Source organism: Rattus norvegicus, chromosome 8 (assembly GCF_036323735.1).
Source record: "Rattus norvegicus strain BN/NHsdMcwi chromosome 8, GRCr8, whole genome shotgun sequence".
Lineage (NCBI taxonomy): Eukaryota > Metazoa > Chordata > Mammalia > Rodentia > Muridae > Rattus > Rattus norvegicus.
In genome coordinates this window covers 31,251,448-31,270,943 of record NC_086026.1, presented here as the reverse complement: position 1 = coordinate 31,270,943, position 19,496 = coordinate 31,251,448, and the positions used below count along the sequence as shown (strand labels likewise).

The 19,496-nt window shown below is 44.3% G+C and overlaps 1 protein-coding gene across 3 annotated transcripts in view; it reads left to right on the top strand.

Moving 5' to 3' along the window:
• Dpy19l1 (dpy-19 like C-mannosyltransferase 1) overlaps positions 1 to 19,496 on the top strand; it is an 88,461-nt gene that overhangs the window by 26,542 nt on the left and 42,423 nt on the right. For all 3 annotated transcript variants that reach the window (XM_039081362.2, NM_001191791.1, XM_039081363.2), the window contains 2 exons: positions 15,730 to 15,787; positions 19,067 to 19,158. In XM_039081362.2, the coding sequence (XP_038937290.1) occupies positions 15,730 to 15,787; positions 19,067 to 19,158 (150 nt within the window). The remainder of the gene's footprint in view (positions 1 to 15,729; positions 15,788 to 19,066; positions 19,159 to 19,496) is intronic.

Here is a 19,496-nt window from a genome sequence, read left to right as displayed (position 1 = left end):
TTGCTCAATTTTAATAGTGTTTTTGAAATACTTATGTAAACACATTTCAGATTGTTTTAGAGCAGTGATTCTCAACCTTCCTCATGTTGTGACCCTTTAATACAGTTCCTCTTATTGTAGTCATCCCCAAATCATAAAATTACATCACTATTACTTGAAAACTATAATTTTGCTACTGTTGTGAGTTATAATATAAATATCTGGTAAGAAACGACCCCCAAAGGGGCATATCTCTCAGGCTGAGAACCATGTTTTAGAGACTTAAATAGGATATGGTAGGCGTATGTGGTAAGTGCTAATGGTTCACAGGCCTGTGACCATCTGCAATATGCATAATTTTTATGAAATAGAAAAGTGTCACTTTTATCAGATGATAGTGATGTCCACTGCTTTGCTAGTGTTCAAGGGTAAGTGTACTCCACGCAGTCCGCCTGTCTTCATAGTTAAGCAGAGTTCTTGCAGTGGAAGTAATGATAGTCTTTAAAGGTCTTACGTTTGTATTTTCCTTTGCACTTTGATGATAAATTGCAATATGTGTATGCTTCTCTGAACTATTGTATTTCACTTGTGTGTACATGCATGTGTGCCTATGTGAGTGCAAGAGTTTGGAGGTCAGAGGACCATGTTGAATGTCTTAGGTACTGCCAAACATTTGAGACTAGGTCTTTTGCTGGTGATTCCTCAAGTAGGCTATGCTAGCTAACTGATGAACCCTGGGAATCAGTCTGTCTCCTTTTCCTGAGAGCTAGGATTACCCACCTTTCCTCATGGGTTGTAATGGATTGGGCAGAGGTCCTCACGTTTGCAGAGCAAGCACTTAATGCCTGAGCCATCTATCTCCTCAGCCGCTTGAGCTTGTATGACCTTGAGAAGATCTGAGACATTTCTGTCTACTGCTTGCTGACTGACTAGTGTAGGACTGAGTGCATATGAATGTGGTTTTCCACTGGAGTTAATGGAAAGGAGTTGGGCTCCTGTAGGGTCCTGTTATCTTCTTTGCATTTTCAGTTTAACGGCTTGAAGACCTATGTTTTTAGGTCGGAGTTTGAGGTCACAGTAGTTACTTGATAAGTGCTTATCAAATGGAGAAGCAACTAGGTCATATTGAAATATATTTGCAATTTATAGTTTTATAAATATATTTATAAATAAACATTAAATATATATCTGTAAATAAATTGTATTATATAATATAATTACATCTGTATAATTATATACATTATATAAATGTAAAAATATAACCAGAAATATTATATAAATATTTTATATGTACTTATAGATATAAGCATCTATTATTTATAAAATAAACATAAATATGTAAATAAATATATTTATAGACACATAAGTATATATTTATATAGATTTAAAATACAGACACTTTACTGTATTTAGGAGACAATTTAAGATAAAGCAAATATGGTTACTGTTAGGTGTCACAGATAGCTCTGCTTTTATTGTTGAAAGACTCTCACCCTTGACTAGAGGAACACTCACAGTGATTTCTTACCGTGTTTGTTGTAACTTTGTATCAAGGGCTAATGGGGTGATATCTGCAGAGAATAGAGGGTTCTGGTACTGTTGAAGGGGTCTCAGTGGCACTGCCATGTGCAGCTTTCTTAAACTTCAGCCATACCTTTCCTGGTAAATAAACACTTCTCCGTATAGGCAGTGTGTGTTCAGTCAACACCTAAGATACATGTTCTTAAGAGAGTGGGCCATGACAGGATTGGAGCAGGCAGAGAGGCGAGCATGGTGGCCTAATGCGTATCAGTGGGAGACAGAGGCAGCAAGAAAGGGAGGGAGTCTGGAACCCTGAGGAGGGACAAGCTTGTTCTGACTAGCCCAGCTCTGAAGAGTAAGAGGGTTTAGATAGGTGGAACTATCCAGGAGGTGCATCCCACCGTGAGGTAGAAGCTGGAGCAGACAGCAAGCTGACAGTTTGATCCGAGTGTCCATGTTCCCCAGGGTCAACCAAAGCTGCAGCTGTGTGTGGGCTAGATAGGCCTTAGTGCAAGGCTGTTTCAGACTTACTCTCAAGTGAGTGAGGAAGTTAGCAGGTTAACAGACGGTGGGTCATGATTCAGGTTGAGTGACTCTTAGAAGATCCCTAAGTGTCATCTGTCCCCAGAGGCATTCAATGGACACTCAGCACTGTAGGATACTAGAGTATACCACCTGCTAGGAGCTTTGAAATCAGTTTTATAGGTTGGCACTCCAGTTGTCCTCATGGAAAGAGTATTTTAGGGGCTGGGGAAACTTGCTTTTCAAGCATGGAGACAGACGTTTCACCTAAACCCTCATGTATTGGTTGCTTCTCTGTGGCTGAGACAATATGCCATGGAGAAAGCACTTACTGGTGTACCGTCTGTTCCGGCATGGAGGCATCCCAGCAGGTGGCAGGCATTGCAGAAGAAGCAGGCAGCTAAGAGAGCAAACTGGAAGGGAGGCGCACTATAGATTTTCAAAGTCCATCTCTACTCTCCAACAGGTTATTGGATCTCTCCAGGCATCACTGCCACTTGCGGCCAAGGTCTGAATTGTCTGAGCATATAGGGGACACTCTCACCCAAAGTGCTATACCGCATGACACACAGCAGCAGCTACAGCAACAGCCACAAAAAGCCAGGCATGGTGGCACACCCTAACCCTGGGAAGGCTGACACGGGTGGGTCCTGTGCTCCTTGGCCAGCCAACCTAGCACACTTAGCCAATTTCTAGGCTGGCGAGAGACCTTTTCTCAAATATCAAACAAAAATTATAGATAGCACCTGAAGACTTACCCAAGGCTATCCCACCTCAGAGATTGTCCGCTGTCCTTTAATGCAGGTACACGCACACACAAACACACACACGCGCACACACACACATGCACACGCACACACGTACATGCACACACACACATGCACACGCACACGCGCACACACGCACACGCACACACAAAGGCATTCCTGAAGATGTTGTACAGCAAATGCTAGCCTGTACCATCTCCAGGAGTATCAGTACAACTTCGGTTATTCCACGCCCATGTGTGCTGGGTTATTCTGTGATGCTTTCTCTGTCTGCAGTTGCCGTCTTTCGAGGTCTACATTACATTTACGCTGGTGGCAAGGGAGCAGCTTAGGTTCAGAGCATCAGAACACCTTCTCCTAGGGTCAAGGCCTCCAGCTTATTTCAGCACCGCCTCCTTCCCGGCCTTTGGCCTCTTATGTGCTGCCCGAGCTCGATGCCCACCCGTTGCCTGCGTTACCAGTACACACTCATTTTCCAGCTGTCTTTGCTGCTTGTGTGACCACAAACTAGAGGTCATGTTGCCTGTCCCCACAGATGCCAATAAGCCAAGCTAGGAATTACCCTTTAAACTGCAGAGATCTGGGAAGGCAGAAGAACAGCATCCTAGAAACTACATTCCATCCTGTCTCCTGACCCCAGGTTCTAGGGTATGACAACAGGGGCTATCCATCATTCCACAGTTAGCCTTGTCTCTAAGGTTCCTGGCATTTCTGCTTCTGGTTACTCGCCCTCTACTTTCCCCTCTTATGGCCTCTTTGTGCAGTGGCATTTGGATGCCCCCAAGGCCACTAAGCCTTGAGCATCACTTGGTTAGAAGCTGCTTGGAACAAACAAGCCCTTAGTCAGTCTCTCCTCACTCTCTCTCTCCCTCCCTCCCCATTCTGTGTAGATTCCTCCCTGCAATTTGAAGTCCAGTATATCCTGTCATTTTTAGTAAGCCTCAAGTAATTTTGTTAGCTTGCCACCTTACTCAAAGGTGTCTCTGAGGATAACTAGAAAAACGAGCCCAGTTTCTCTGCTCACAATCTCAACACCATCAACACAGAGGCTTCTTTGACAAGTCTTGTTGTTCACTTTGGCTGGATGGCTGCGGGTGCAAGTTTGATGTCCTGCTGGTTAAACTGGAGGAAATGTGCTTGTGTTGCTGGCTAAGTCTACGGTGTTGCAGTATGGGGTGCAGTCATGTAGGGCGGAGTGTGGAGAGCAGTGCGGGCCTGCTGCTCTCTGATTGCCGTTCTCGTGAACCTTCTTTCTCTGCTAGGTGTCTGGAAGCTTCCTAAACTCAGGACTTCTTGTCATTTAATGGAAGCAGTGTCCTGTAGGGAAGATTGAGTCACTGCTGTCAACTTGCGCTTTGACCACTTTCCCATTCCTGGATCTCGGAGGTTGAGAATAAAAACTCCTAAACCCTCAACTCTGCCTTCAACTCCTTGTGACCAGCTCCCATTCCTAAACTGTCTAGGGCCACCAAGCTGGTTTTTAGATGAAGCTGAGGTTTAGATAATATTAAATAATTACTTTATTGGAATTTGAATGTAGACAGAGCTTCAGAGTGTGTACTCTGAATTTTAAATGTTTCTTCTATAGGAATTAAATTATCCATAGCTTTATTTAATTTATTATTTACATATGCTGAGTAATGAAGGCAAAAGAACTGTTTATTCTATTTTCAAGGAGAGTGCTATTTTATTTTTAAAAAGTTTCACCTAAGGTAAGGTAAGGCTGAGTGGCGTTCAGAAGGGTCCAGACTTTGTGTGCCCTCCCGCCTCACAGTTCTTTCCTACATCTCCACAGTCCTAGGCCTGAGGTGTTGTTAGGAAGACTGGCCTTCCTTCCCCACGTGATACCTACAGGCCCACCCTTTGAGTACTGCCATTTATCCGGTTCGTCCGCCTCTCGTCTGCTCTGTTCTCAGTGCCACGCAGGGCTTGTGATCATGGGAGCCTTTCTCTGGTTGACTTCTTTTCTTGGTGTCATTGTATTGACTTTCTAACTACAGCACAAACTGGAAGAGAAGCAGCCATGCTGGCTGCAGTACATTTGTGACCTTACGGTCCCTGTGATGTGCCCAGCCCAGGTTCAGTCTCCAGTCTTTATCACCCAGCCACGACTCTGGAGGTTTAGATGACGTGGCAGTGTTTGCCGCAGTCTATTTCACAGATAGCTTTTCTTGTAGTGGCTTTTAGACTAAAAGTAACAAAAACTTTAAAGTTTTTTTGGGGGGGTGGTGATAGGAATATTGTTCAATACCATCTGACTGGAATATCTGTTCAGTGCCATCTGGGACTCTCCTGTGCCTGAGCTTCTCAGTCACTTGCCTGTCAGAGCAGCGGGCGTCCCCGTATCTCCTAACACCACGTATCTCCTAACGACCCCGTATCTCCTAACACCCTGTATCTCCTAACACCCCGTATCTCCTAACATCGTGTATCTCCTAACATCCCCGTATCTCCTAATGACCCCGTATCTCCTAACACCCTGTATCTCCTAACACCCCCGTATCTCCTAACATCCCCTTATCTCCTAACATCCCCGTATCTCCTAACATCCTGTATCTCCTAACATCCCCGTATCTCCTAATGACCCCGTATCTCCTAACACCCTGTATCTCCTAACACCCCCGTATCTCCTAACATCCCCTTATCTCCTAACATCCCCGTATCTCCTAACATCCCCGTATCTCCTAACAACCCCGTATCTCCTAACATCCCCATATCTCCTAACACCCTGTATCTCCTAACACCCTGTATCTCCTAACACCCCCTTATCTCCTAACATCCCCGTATCTCCTAACACCCCCGTATCTCCTAACACCCTGTATCTCCTAACACCCCGTATCTCCTAACATCCCTGTATCTCCTAACATCCCCGTATCTCCTAACATCCCTGTATCTCCTAACACCCCCGTATCTCCTAACATCCCCATATCTCCTAACACCCCCGTATCTCCTAACATCCCCGTATCTCCTAACACCCCGTATCTCCTAACATCCCTGTATCTCCTAACATCCCCGTATCTCCTAACACCCTGTATCTCCTAACACCCCGTATCTCCTAACATCCCGTATCTCCTAACATCCCTGTATCTCCTAACACCCCCGTATCTCCTAACATCCCTGTATCTCCTAACACCCTGTATCTCCTAACACCCCCGTATCTCCTAACATCCCCGTATCTCCTAACGACCCCGTATCTCCTAACACTCTGTATCTCCTAACACCCTGTATCTCCTAACATCCCCTTATCTCCTAACATCCCCGTATCTCCTAACATCCTGTATCTCCTAACATCCCCGTATCTCCTAACATCCCCGTATCTCCTAACAACCCCGTATCTCCTAACATCCCCATATCTCCTAACACCCTGTATCTCCTAACACCCTGTATCTCCTAACACCCCCTTATCTCCTAACATCCCCGTATCTCCTAACACCCCCGTATCTCCTAACACCCTGTATCTCCTAACACCCCGTATCTCCTAACATCCCTGTATCTCCTAACATCCCCGTATCTCCTAACATCCCTGTATCTCCTAACACCCCCGTATCTCCTAACATCCCCATATCTCCTAACACCCCCGTATCTCCTAACATCCCCGTATCTCCTAACACCCCGTATCTCCTAACATCCCTGTATCTCCTAACATCCCCGTATCTCCTAACACCCTGTATCTCCTAACACCCCGTATCTCCTAACATCCCGTATCTCCTAACATCCCTGTATCTCCTAACACCCCCGTATCTCCTAACATCCCTGTATCTCCTAACACCCTGTATCTCCTAACACCCCCGTATCTCCTAACATCCCCGTATCTCCTAACGACCCCGTATCTCCTAACACCCTGTATCTCCTAACACCCTGTATCTCCTAACATCCCCGTATCTCCTAACATCCCCTTATCTCCTAACATCCCCGTATCTCCTAACATCCTGTATCTCCTAACATCCCCGTATCTCCTAACATCCCTGTATCTCCTAACATCCCCGTATCTCCTAACATCCCTGTATCTCCTAACACCCCCGTATCTCCTAACATCCCCGTATCTCCTAACGACCCCGTATCTCCTAACACCCCGTATCTCCTAACACCCCCGTATCTCCTAACATCCCCTTATCTCCTAACATCCCCGTATCTCCTAACATCCCCGTATCTCCTAACAACCCCGTATCTCCTAACATCCCCGTATCTCCTAACACCCTGTATCTCCTAACACCCTGTATCTCCTAACACCCCCTTATCTCCTAACATCCCCGTATCTCCTAACACCCCCGTATCTCCTAACACCCTGTATCTCCTAACATCCCTGTATCTCCTAACATCCCTGTATCTCCTAACATCCCTGTATCTCCTAACACCCCCGTATCTCCTAACATCCCCGTATCTCCTAACACCCCCGTATCTCCTAACATCCCCGTATCTCCTAACACCCCGTATCTCCTAACATCCCTGTATCTCCTAACACCCCCGTATCTCCTAACATCCCTGTATCTCCTAACATCCCCGTATCTCCTAACACCCTGTATCTCCTAACACCCCGTATCTCCTAACATCCCTGTATCTCCTAACACCCCCGTATCTCCTAACATCCCTGTATCTCCTAACATCCCTGTATCTCCTAACACCCCCGTATCTCCTAACATCCCCGTATCTCCTAACGACCCCGTATCTCCTAACACCCTGTATCTCCTAACACCCCGTATCTCCTAACATCCCCGTATCTCCTAACATCCCCGTATCTCCTAACAACCCCGTATCTCCTAACAACCCCGTATCTCCTAACATCCTCGTATCTCCTAACATCCCCGTATCTCCTAACATCCCCGTATCTCCTAACACCCTGTATCTCCTAACATCCCTGTATCTCCTAACATCCCCGTATTTCCTAACACCCTGTATCTCCTAACAACCCCGTATCTCCTAACATCCCCGTATCTCCTAACGACCCCGTATCTCCTAACATCCCCGTATCTCCTAACACCCTGTATCTCCTAACATCCCTGTATCTCCTAACGTCCCCGTATCTCCTAACATCCCCGTATCTCCTAACAACCCCGTATCTCCTAACATCCCCGTATCTCCTAACAACCCCGTATCTCCTAACATCCCCGTATCTCCTAACATCCCCGTATCTCCTAACATCCCCGTATCTCCTAACATCCCTGTATCTCCTAACACCCTGTATCTCCTAACATCCCCGTATCTCCTAACATCCCCGTATCTCCTAACATCCCCGTATCTCCTAACATCCCCGTATCTCCTAACACCCTGTATCTCCTAACATCCCTGTATCTCCTAACACCCTGTATCTCCTAACACCCCCGTATCTCCTAACATCCCTGTATCTCCTAACATCCCTGTATCTCCTAACATCCCTGTATCTCCTAACATCCCTGTATCTCCTAACGACCCCGTATCTCCTAATGACCCCGTATCTCCTAACGACCCTCTATCTCCTAACGACCCTCTATCTCCTAACAACCCGGTGCTGAGGGATGTGTACCTGATGTGGTAGTCATTGCACACTGAGTGTCCCTGACCCGACCAGAGAGATTTTAGATTTGGCTTTTATATCTTAGAGTATTTGCATAAACATGTGAGGTGGCATCTTTGAATGCCGCCAAAATCTAAAAGTGAAACTCATTGTGTAAAATATTGCTTATTATTTTGATCTCTCTGGTTTTCTATATTCTGATCAATCCTCCAATTTTACAACCGAACTCTTAAGTTCATATATTTTTACCCTTTATTTCAGCACCCGGCACCTCTGTGTTTCTCTCCTAGAGACCCTCTGTGTGCTTGCACTAGGTGGGCCATCTCTAGACCACCTCCCCTCATCTGTGTGTCACAGCCTGGGCTACCCACGGGCTCCACCGTCCTGAGAGCTGTCACCTTTGCATTTGTCCTCAGTTGGAATTCTGTAGTGGCCTCCTCTTATATATCCTTTATTTTGGAGAATCACATTCTCCAAACAAGAAATTCTAGAGATCATTTAAAAATAAATGTCTTGTAGATTTTCATATTTCTTAATGTATTTATTTATTTATTTATTTATTTATTTATTTATACTCTGTTGCTGTTTGCCTTGTTCCAGATTCTGTCTTTCCTTAGACATTGAAGGCTTGTTTTGCTTTTTTCTCAGCTTTGTTGTGTAATACTGTTTCAGGGAAGATGTAGACAATGTACTCACCTTGGATAGGGAACTGGCAGACTAACACCTAAAGATTCCACCGAAATCAGCTTGCTAAACCACTGAGTTTGATTGCAGTTACTTACAGGAATAAGGGTGAGGGGTACTTAAAGGAGTAGAAATGACGCAAAGACAGCTGCTTTGCCATGGCTCCCTCAAGCATGGGTGACAGCTCATAACTTGGAGCACACTGCACAGCCTGCACACAGCACAGCATACTAGAGAATATCCTTTCCAGGTAGCTCAGCTGCTCTGTTTCTCCCAGGCAGCTTATCTGAACTGCCTTTTCAGGGGATCTCAACTTGCCTCTCAGTTATATATATTTGGGGAGGGGGGGGCACCTGGTGAATTTGATGAGTTTCAGGGACTTCCTGAAGTCTTTCAGTTTACTTTCTGGGCTTAATGAGCTTCTCTACAGGATGGAGTATTTTACTTCCTTTTGATATTCTGTGTCCAAGGTGGAGGTTTTTATCTTGACCAAAATTGCTGCACAGCAGGGATGCATGCTATCAGTTCCTTCTGACCCCCCCTCCCAATTTGTTCCCTTTGTATCCATCTTTAAAAGTCTCAGTGTAGCAGATGACAGTTTTTTCTGTATGTGGCACTCTGGGCCCTGCATCTTGGACAATGACTCTCCTTAGTCTGCATGAACACTTTGTCTGGTTTGTTGTTTTCCCTCTTGCTTTTAAAGTGAGTTTGTTTGAATATAAGAATTTTTTCAAAATAAAATTTTAGGATTGCTTTTATCTCCCATTCTATCGGTTATACTTTCTGTTCCTTAGTAAACTTTCAACTTTTTAAAGAATCTGGATTTACAATTTTCTTCTGACTGTGCATGCGTGTGTGTATGCATGTGTGTTGTTTCTTATGGTTGATTTCCCCTTGAATTGTAGTTCCTCATTTTCTAAGTAGAGTGCAGCAGGAGCCTGGTGATCCTTAGCGCAGCTGGAGCCTGGTGATCCTTAGTGCAGCAGTTACAGTTTGGATGTAGAGAGCTTTTAGAGCCGGAGAAGATGGTTCTGTTAAGGGAGTGGGACTTTCAGACCAGCAGACACCATGAGTCTGGAGAGCTGTCTGTAGAGGAGACCCAGACTCCTTCTGTCTGCACCTCTCTTTGTGCCTCAGCAGTGTCTGCATGTGGAGAGCAAGCAGCAAGGAGAATCGTAACCGTTTTCCTTCCTCGTGAGTGTGGTCTGTGGACAGGATACCTGTATAGTGCTGCCGTCCACACAAAACAATGACACTGAGTGTGCGCACTGCCCAGGCAGCGCATGCTCTCCTGGTCCTCCTTTTGCCTTCACGCCGTGTGCTGAGCTAGCTTTCTTAGAACTGATGTCTTTTTTTTTCTCATGTATTTCTGTCCATTTCATATCTGCTGACTAGGGTTCCTGAGGCCACTGTGATCTGTCTCTGATGTGCTCCTCCTCTTTCTTGTGTCGTCTCAACTCTCCACTGTTTCTTTGGTTTTTGTAGATGGAGTTAGTCAGCAAAAAGTGCCCTTCCGTCAGCACATGTCCCCGGCAGGCTTCAGAGCGTAGCGTGTGTGTCTTTTGCCCTTCTCTCCTTCCAGCCTCCTTGGTCACTGAAGGTCAGAGTGGCTCTCTTGGTAGCAGAGAAACGTTTTCAACACGATTTTATTTCTAGATGTGTTCGAAAAGGCCCCAGGGCTTGGAAGACTTATCTGTACCCATCTCCCCCTTACTTCTGAAGGGAGCAGTCATTATAGTCTCGTGTCTCCGTGTCTCCGTGATCCGGCTCCAGGTCCTGATGAGCTGTTCTTTTGAGGCTCTGTGGTAGAATGAAATGCTCCTTATATCAGTGTCTCAGTGCCGCACTGCTTCCTACCTGCCAACTGTCTCTACTCTATACCTGTCCTGTTGTGCAGTTGTATGTGGTATTTTCTACTTCTCACCTTACCTTAATGCAGGCACTCACTGTTCGCCCACACAGGAGTTGGTAAAGTGTGTCTTAAATAGGCTGTGTTGCACAGTCTGAACCTTGGCCAGTTACGTACTTTGCTGAATGTTCTAGTAACTTGGCCTGCTGTCACATCTTTCATCCAACCAATGTGGTTTAACAGTTGTATATGAATATTTAACGATAAGTATTTCACTTTGGTATGTATAAAGTGATGAACGTTGTTGTTAGAAAATACTAGCATCTTTTCTCCAAATTCTTTCCCTGGTATGACTTTCCCTGTCTTAGCAAATGACACTTCATTCATAGTAATGCCTATGCCTATTCCTGGCTTTCTTTCCTCTGCCCTTGGCTCTAATCCGAATGGGTCAGAGCATCTCAAGTCCATGCACGTTCCTCTCCATCACTGTCATTCCACACACGAAGCCTCAGAACACTGGCTGCCCAGCTAATGCATCAGCCTTGCCCTCACCACACTCTTACAGACACTGTACTCCATGTGGGCATTGAGGCTGCCTGAGACATGGCAGACAAATGCAGATATTTGAACATGTGCTGATGTTTAGATTGGCATTGAGACATAGAATGGTAGACAAGTTTTGGGAACACAGAGGTGGCTTGTGCAGTTCATTTATGAAGAGTTTTGTGGACAGTGGCCACCTGAGCCACATTTTTATGTGTAGAGAAAGGTGACAGGCCTGGGAAAAGGAGGCTATGAGGCTGTAGCCCTCTGCCTGGTGGAAGAGGATGGCAGCCTGGCCTAGTGTGTAGGAGAGCTATAAAGGAAGTGTGTAGACTGCAGACATTAGCAGGCAAAGCTGGAGAGTTTCCAGGGAAGCAACCACACCAAAGACATGGTGGTTCCAGCAGTTGCTGGAGGAAGCCCCTGGGAAGAGGCTGCTGGGTATCACAGTGAGAGCTCCCCTGGCTGGAGGGCATAGTGGAAAGGCCTCTAGTGTGCAGAGACTCCACTGACTACAACTGTTGACCATGAATTGGCACCTATGTCTGGGCAAGTGGCTAGGGACAACATTGGCATGTTTGACAGCAAGCATGGCAAGCCAGTGAGCACCGCAGGCTGCTGGGTGGGTGCCAAACATGCACTTGTCTATGTCAGCTGCCATCCCTGAGGGTCTGCCATGCAAGGCTTGGTCTGGTACTAAGTGTGTGGTTCCTGTCAGGTGATAGGGAGGTTTGGTTAAATGCCTGCAGACACAGTTAAAGCAGCGACATTAACTAGTTATAAGATAAGCTGGAGACCTGGACAGGGCCAAGCAGAGAATACTTTTTAAAACCCTATTTAGTTGTTATTTCCTTCCCTGTCTTTACTTTCTTCTCCTTTTAAAATCATTATTATTGTGCACACATGTGCACATGTAACGCCATGGTTCGAGAAAGGAGGAAACCCATTGAGTTGCTTCTCTGCTCTTACCTTTGTGTGAGTTCAAAAGTTTGAACTCAGATTACCATGCTTGAGAGGCAAGAGCCCTCTCCCCGGCCAGCTCTTCTCTGTATTTATCATTCCATTGAGTTCCATCGCTGTAGGGAGAAGGCTTTCAACTCAAGCCTAGCTGCTGTTTTCTTCACTAGGCCAGCAAGAAGTCAGAGACTTAGTTCCCACACTTGGACTGAAGATTCTCCATTTAGCTTCCATAGTTGTTTCTTTCCTATGTACTAAGTGTTTATATAAGAAAACTTATTCCACGTGTTATTTACTATAGCTTTGAAACCCTGAATGTGCTTTTCTTTTCTCCAAATACTATATTTTGTATGTAGTACTACAGAGAACAAATTAACATTTGTTAATCATAGGATTAATAAAATCCATTAAAATTTGAGAATCAATTTCAGTTTTTAGAAATCAAAGAGTAAGAAAGATTATAGAATTATTCAATTTCAGAAGTAGGAGTTATTTTAATGGATATTTTAAATTTTAAGCTTTAATGCCCTGCCTTAATTTTCTATCTAAAATCATTGAGGCTCAAAGGGTAATTAAAGAGGCCAGGTAGACTTCTCAGTCCATAAAGTGCTTACTTGCACAAGCACAATGACCTGAACTCAGGCTCTGTAAAAAGCCATGCAGTACAGCAGCACATATCCGTAATCCCCAGTGCTCGGGAGGTGGACATGGATGCCTGGGGCTCACTGACCAGCTAGTCTGCTAAGCTCCAGGGTCACTGAGAGGTCCTGTCTCAAAACAGGAAGGTGGAGAGTCACAAAAGAATATACCCAATGTCGACCACTAATCACACACACACACACACACACACACACACACACACAACACATAGAACACATAAGAAAAGGTGAGTGAAGTCTATTGAGTGGAGATGACGGATGTTCAGGAAGCTTAGCACATTTTATAAATTTGCACAGTGGTGGTTTTCATGCTCTTGATGGTTAGTGATAGATATTGCAAAAGAGGAAAACCGAGACCTCAACTGTAATGGGGAAAATTAAATAATTTTAAATATCTTAATTACCACATCTTTACTGGTTAGCAAAGTAACATTTTTGTGGCAGATCAGAATCATAGCTTAGTATTAGGGACACTAATTTTGATTTTTGTTTTTGCAAGTCACATCATTAAATAGTGATTGCAACTCAAATTGTTCCTTATAGACAAACCAGTGCTACTCCACCACCCAGCTTGGCACATTGTGGAAGTGGGTCAGAAAAACCTGCCTCCCCGGGTAGCTAGGCACAGAAGACAGAAGGTGTGGGACTGGAACCTGTGCTGTGCAGTTCAGTGAGAGAGATGTGTCTTTTGGAGAGCGCACAGTCCCCGAGCCTCCAGCCTCGGGCTGGTAGCAGCTGGGAAGGGTAAACAGCTATGGCAGTACCAGCCTGAGATTGGTCAGCCTTTGCACTTCTTTCGTGTTTTGTCTCCCTCTGCTTTTTCATTAAGAAAAACTAAAGTTAGAAAAGTTTAGCTTGGCTTCTGATTTGCTCAAAGGAAGTCTTAAAAAGGGAATTTTTAAAATTCTTAAATGTTTCTTTTTGTTTTATGTGTTTTACTATAATCAGAGAATGAGTTGTCTCCAGAGCCCATTGCTATAGGAACATAAGAAATAACATACTCTCTGTACAGTCAGACTACTGTGTATTTTTTATAATTGAGCATTTTGGCTGTCTACATCAAATCTTTGGCATGTTTTCCTTGGCTTATGTGACCTGGCACATTCTGAATGTGTGAAAACAACCAGCATGGTCAGATTTCACCACATTCTCTGTGTTTATAGAAGGATTATCTTTAGTACTTGACTGATTTGATGTTCACAAAACTTTTTTTGGCATGATATAATTAAAATTAAATTAACGGTGAGTGGCATCTTTAGTGATTTAACAGGCAGAACAGTCTATCACAAATTGTATATAAGCTCAGTGCCATTCTGATGAAAAACAACATTTGTTTTGAAAAGGGGGCTGTTAGATCATACTCTGCAGAATGAGTTGCTGAGGATCACAGAAAACTGTCTCTATGAGTGGCTAGGCGTGGGGAGTTCTCCTGAGGCGTAGTAAAGTAACCAAAATCTTACAGGATAAAAATGGTACCATGTGACAGAAAGAATTACAGAATTAAATCAATTGATGGAATGGAAAAGGTTGTAGATTGTAGGAAATTACTGTTTGAGACAGCCTGGGTTGTATTTCTCTGAGAAAGGAAGGATTTCTTGCTTGGTATTTTGGCATGAATGGTGACTTTGAAGAGAATAGATTAGAGCTCTCCAGATAAAAGATCTAAGTGGGAACACGTGGTACTTGAGGAAATTTTAGGTAGCTATCTATAAATTTTTAAATGGAAAGAACCTTCATAGACAGGGCAGGCCATGAAGAACAAATAAAATTATTAACATACTTACCCACATAATATTTTTCAAGTTCTAACTGAATTACACTATGAATTACGTCAGTGTACTTTTCGACACATAAGACAGCCAGCCATTTGATCCCCACAGTCTTTAAGCAGAGAAGCACACAGTCAGAACATGAATACTTATGGGCCGTTATAGGCAGCTCATGGAAGAAATATGTGCATTTCATGAGAACAGTACAGTAGTCTTCCATACAAACAGGGAGGGAAATATAAGTTCAGATGACAGTGTGGGCTCTGCTTCTGGAGTGAGTGACCAGGTGCTTAGCAACATGGGTCACTCTGGTCTCCTGGGGGAAGAGACACAGGAGCGTGTGCATTCCCAAGATGTAAACATGCGACCTAGCAAGAGGCTGAAAATATCTGCACATCCATTAAGAAGAAATGTAGGAATTGCTGTGTTCGGAGACTGTGCAATAGTTAAAGATGTCTTTGGTAACAAATATTGATTAAAAATAATAATAATAAAGTAGAAAAGAGCAAATATCAAGTAGATGTGAATGGCACAGTTAGACTAGAAAGTGTATGATTATAGAGAATGGTTTAGAAGGAGACCCATGCAAAATGCCACTGACTTTCTTAAATGATGTCTCTCAGTCCCCCATCCCCTAAACCCTGGAGTATGCATATTTTGTGGGTGGTAATAAAAGTTGTTGTTTTTGTTTTTCTGACACCAGATATTCTTGTGTAGCTAAGTCTGGCCTTGAACTCCTGTTCCTCCTGTCTGTGTCTCAAGAATTGGGTCATGGGCATTTCTCATCTCAGTCAGGTGTAAGTTCTTTTGACCAGTGATAGTTTGGAAGAAGTCAAGCATTTTATAAACAAGCTCAGGTGAGGTCTTTTGTGACAAAGCCGTCTGTGTCGGTGGCAGGTTATCGTGGTACTTTGTTTTAAGGTTCAGATAAGAATTGACCTACCTTTCTGACAGGTAGTGAGTTACATTTTCCTACCCTCTTTTGCAGTGGCAGCCGATTGGGAGGCCTGGTCACAGTGCTGTGCTTCTTTTTCAATCATGGAGAGGTAAGTAGTCAGAATCACTACTGGAATACCAGCTGCTTCTGATTCATTTTCTTACATTTAATCTGTAATGGTGTTTCTTAAACATTCGATCCAGTTATTTTGACCCAAATTTTAGTGTTAGTGGTCTCTTAGGTGACAGAGTCTTACTGATTTGAGCAAGTAGTCTGATTTTAAAGCCAGTGATTCTTATGTTAGGGCAGTGTACTTTTAAATATCCTACGCAGATATTTGCCAAACCTATAAATGTGTAACTATCCAAGGCTGTGCAAAGATAGCACCATTGTCAAGTGCATTGTCTCTGGATCTATGCTGCCTGGGTTCAAACCCTAGCTTTTCCATTTATTATCTGTGTCACCTAGGCAAGTCAGTTAATCTGTCTGTGCATTCCTCTGCTTTTAAATGGGGTCATGATGTTATTTATCTCATAGAGTTATTACATAAATCAGATGATCCCATATGCTTGTTAGCTCGATTGGTAGTTTTATTAATCATTAATAGTTTTCAGATAAAATTCTAATAAATCCATATTTTCATTTCATTCCTTCTCCTGAGTTAATCGTACTTTCAATGACCTTTCTAGTGACATGTCTGTCTAGACTTCTCATGGAAATGTTTGCAGGGGAAAGAAAATGACGTGTAAGATAGCTCCATCTTTTCTCTTCCTGCCTGGAGTATCTCTAGTCTTTGAACACACACAGGTTTGAAGCCTGAGGAACGAGACACAGAGCGGCCTTGACTTAGAGTGTTTGAGTGTGACCGCAGCAGCAACCGTGCACTGCTACAGTTTGGGTTTGGGCCAGTGGTGAGAAGGAGGGCTTTGCCTTTTTCCTGACTGGATTCCGCACATTGTAATAGCCTGGATCATGGGATGTTTTAAAGCTGGTTCTGAGAATGGTGTGTGGAATGGTAAATGACTGCTGACTAATGGAGAAAGGAGCATTGTATGGTAAGAGGAGGATGCTGGGGCTTAGGCTATTATTGAATGTGGAGGTCCAGGAGAAAGGCACTGTTGTTGAGCACAGAGGGCCGTTGTGCCCCTCATGGTGTCCTGGGTTATTAGTTCTCTTCCTTACAGTTTCCTTACATTCATCCCAAGTAGTAGGAACATTGTTTCTTAAAATCTTCAATTCTAAAAAGATTAGTTGATTTTTTTAGGTTGTTTTTTTTTTTCCTCTTGACATTTTTTACCAGTTTATTCAAAACATGTTTAGTTAGATACCATTTTCTTTGGAAAAGGTACCTAGTAATGTTTGTAGAACATTGCATTGTGAAACAAATTGTATTGTGCATACAGCATAGTATTCACGTGACGGCATTCACGTGACGGCACTGGGCAGCCTTTAGATGTGTGCTCTGTGGATGGGGTGTAGACTCGGCGGCTTCGGGCGCCTGTACCTGCTGAGCCGTCTCCTGCCCCAGCACTTAACTTCCTTCGAAGAGATATTTATTCACATGCCAAAATACAGATGTAGCTTGTCAGTTGCTTTAAGTTCTGTTTTCATGAGCTAGTTGTCTTGGTAGTGGATCTAAGGTAATACTTGATGTACTGTAAAAATTTTTCCCACAGGTGATAGTACAAAGAAATGTTTGCCTTGATGGAAGAACTGTTCTGTTCATAAGGCAAGGGGCATTGCTCCCCTCAGAACCTCTCAGCAGTCTCCCTCCCAACTTCATGTTCTCTTTTTAATTATTATTATTTTAGTTCACTGAATCCAATCAGAGTTGCGGACAGGTGCACGGGTGTGGGGCAGCCTGCTGGGACACTGGCAGCCTAGCACCTGCCACCCAAGAAAAGCAACTCTCCCTCCCCCACAGCCATAAACTAGCAAGGGCTCCTCAGCTGGGTGTGGGGCCTTGGTAGCTCCTCCTGCAGCCTCCCCCTGAGCCCTTGTGTTGTTTAGCACCTGCAGTCTAGGCTCTGGCACTGAAAGAAAGGGCTGTGTGCACTCTGGAAAAAGTGCTTCGTTACAAGCCCACCCTCTGCTCACCGGTGGGACTATTTCACGTCCACATGGCTCCCATGCTTGGATCTACCTGGGTTGTGCAGGTAGCCATACCTGCTGTGAATCCATGTGTGCAGTAGCGAAGTCATGTGCAGAAGACTGGGTCACAGCTCCTCCCGCATCCAACCTCACCTTATGCTCCTCTTAGGTGATGATCCCTGGGCCTTTGGGTGGGACCAGTTGGTTTAGGTGCCTGGTAAATAGTAAATAGCTGAGCACTCTCGTCTCTTACTCTGAGCACTTTAAACAATTAAGAGTCTGAGTTAACCATTACCCCCCACAGTCAGACTGAGAACAGCCTAGATCTGTGGGTGTGAACATCAATTATTCCTAAGGCAGTTTGGTGGGGACTTCCCCAGGACTCTCAGTAGCCACTGGTACAGTGGAGGAGAACCCCAGCAGCTCCCCTCCGGGGTTCACAATCACCTGTGGACTCCCCAGGTTTGCTCAGGCCGAGTGCAGGCAGCCATAGCTGCAGTGGCAAATTATACACAGGAGACAACTTTTCTCCTGGTCTCACTGCTCCTAAGCTCTTTCCATCATGTCTTCCAAGATGTTCTGAGCCCTAGCTGGTGTGGGATGAAGGTTTTGTCCAGGGCTGAGCAGTCACCCTGCATCTACATTCCCTGCTGCTCACTGCAGAGAGAGATCTCTGAAAAGGATGGGGTAGCATTTCATTCCTTTTCATCTGTTCTTTCAGTCTGAGAAGATTTTCTTTCTGGTACTAAATGATGCCACAGGATCACCTTGTCCCAAGATCCCGAACCAACTGTCTTCACAGAATCTTGTATCCCGTTAGGGAAAATGGTATTTGGAGATCATACTTTGATCTGTAAGCACTTGATCTCCCCCAGCAGTGAGCACATCTTCATGCTAGAACAGTCACACTTTTTTAGGTGTTTTGAGATCCATCATGGACTGTTGTAACAAACACCCATCCTGTAGCCCTTCTATTCTCAGGCGTATCTCCAAAGGAAATACAACTTTTATCAAAATTTACTCGCACTCCCCAAATTTACTCGCACTCCCTGGGTTTGCTACAGCACCAGTCACAATACCCACGATGAAGGATCAACAACAAAGGTTAATTGATGCTCAGATGCGGAGTAAGCCGTGTGTGCATGCATGTACTTCACATGTGCCTTGACCCCGGTGCCTCTGTCCCAGCATCACTTCCCAGCATTTGTAATCACAGAGAGCCCAGCACTGGTGTGCACTGCACCTGTGCTCGTCAGAACCTTGAGTAAGTGCATCCTGTGGCCTGTTTGCTTTCCAGTGTACCCGAGTGATGTGGACGCCGCCTCTCCGAGAAAGCTTCTCATACCCATTCCTTGTACTTCAGATGTTGCTTGTGACTCATATTCTCAGGTAACGTTAACTAATTTCTCTTGATGGGGTTTTGTTTTCCCGTAAACATCAAATTAGAGTTTTGTACTTTTTTAAAAGAATATATTAAGTTTCCTTAATAAAAATTGACATAGTATATTAAGGTGATCTTGTTATGTTGAATTAATAAAGATAATCTTAAAGTATTTTTTTAAATGTAACTTGAAAGACCTTTTATTCACCTGCCCTCTGGTCCTTTTTCCTTCTGTGGTGACTGCTCAGGTAAATCCATTTTTGCTTTTACTCTCCACATTCCCTGGGCTTTCTCTTCTATCGTGTTAGCTGTCAAACGACGGAGGAAGCTGGCCATCCTGAGCCCC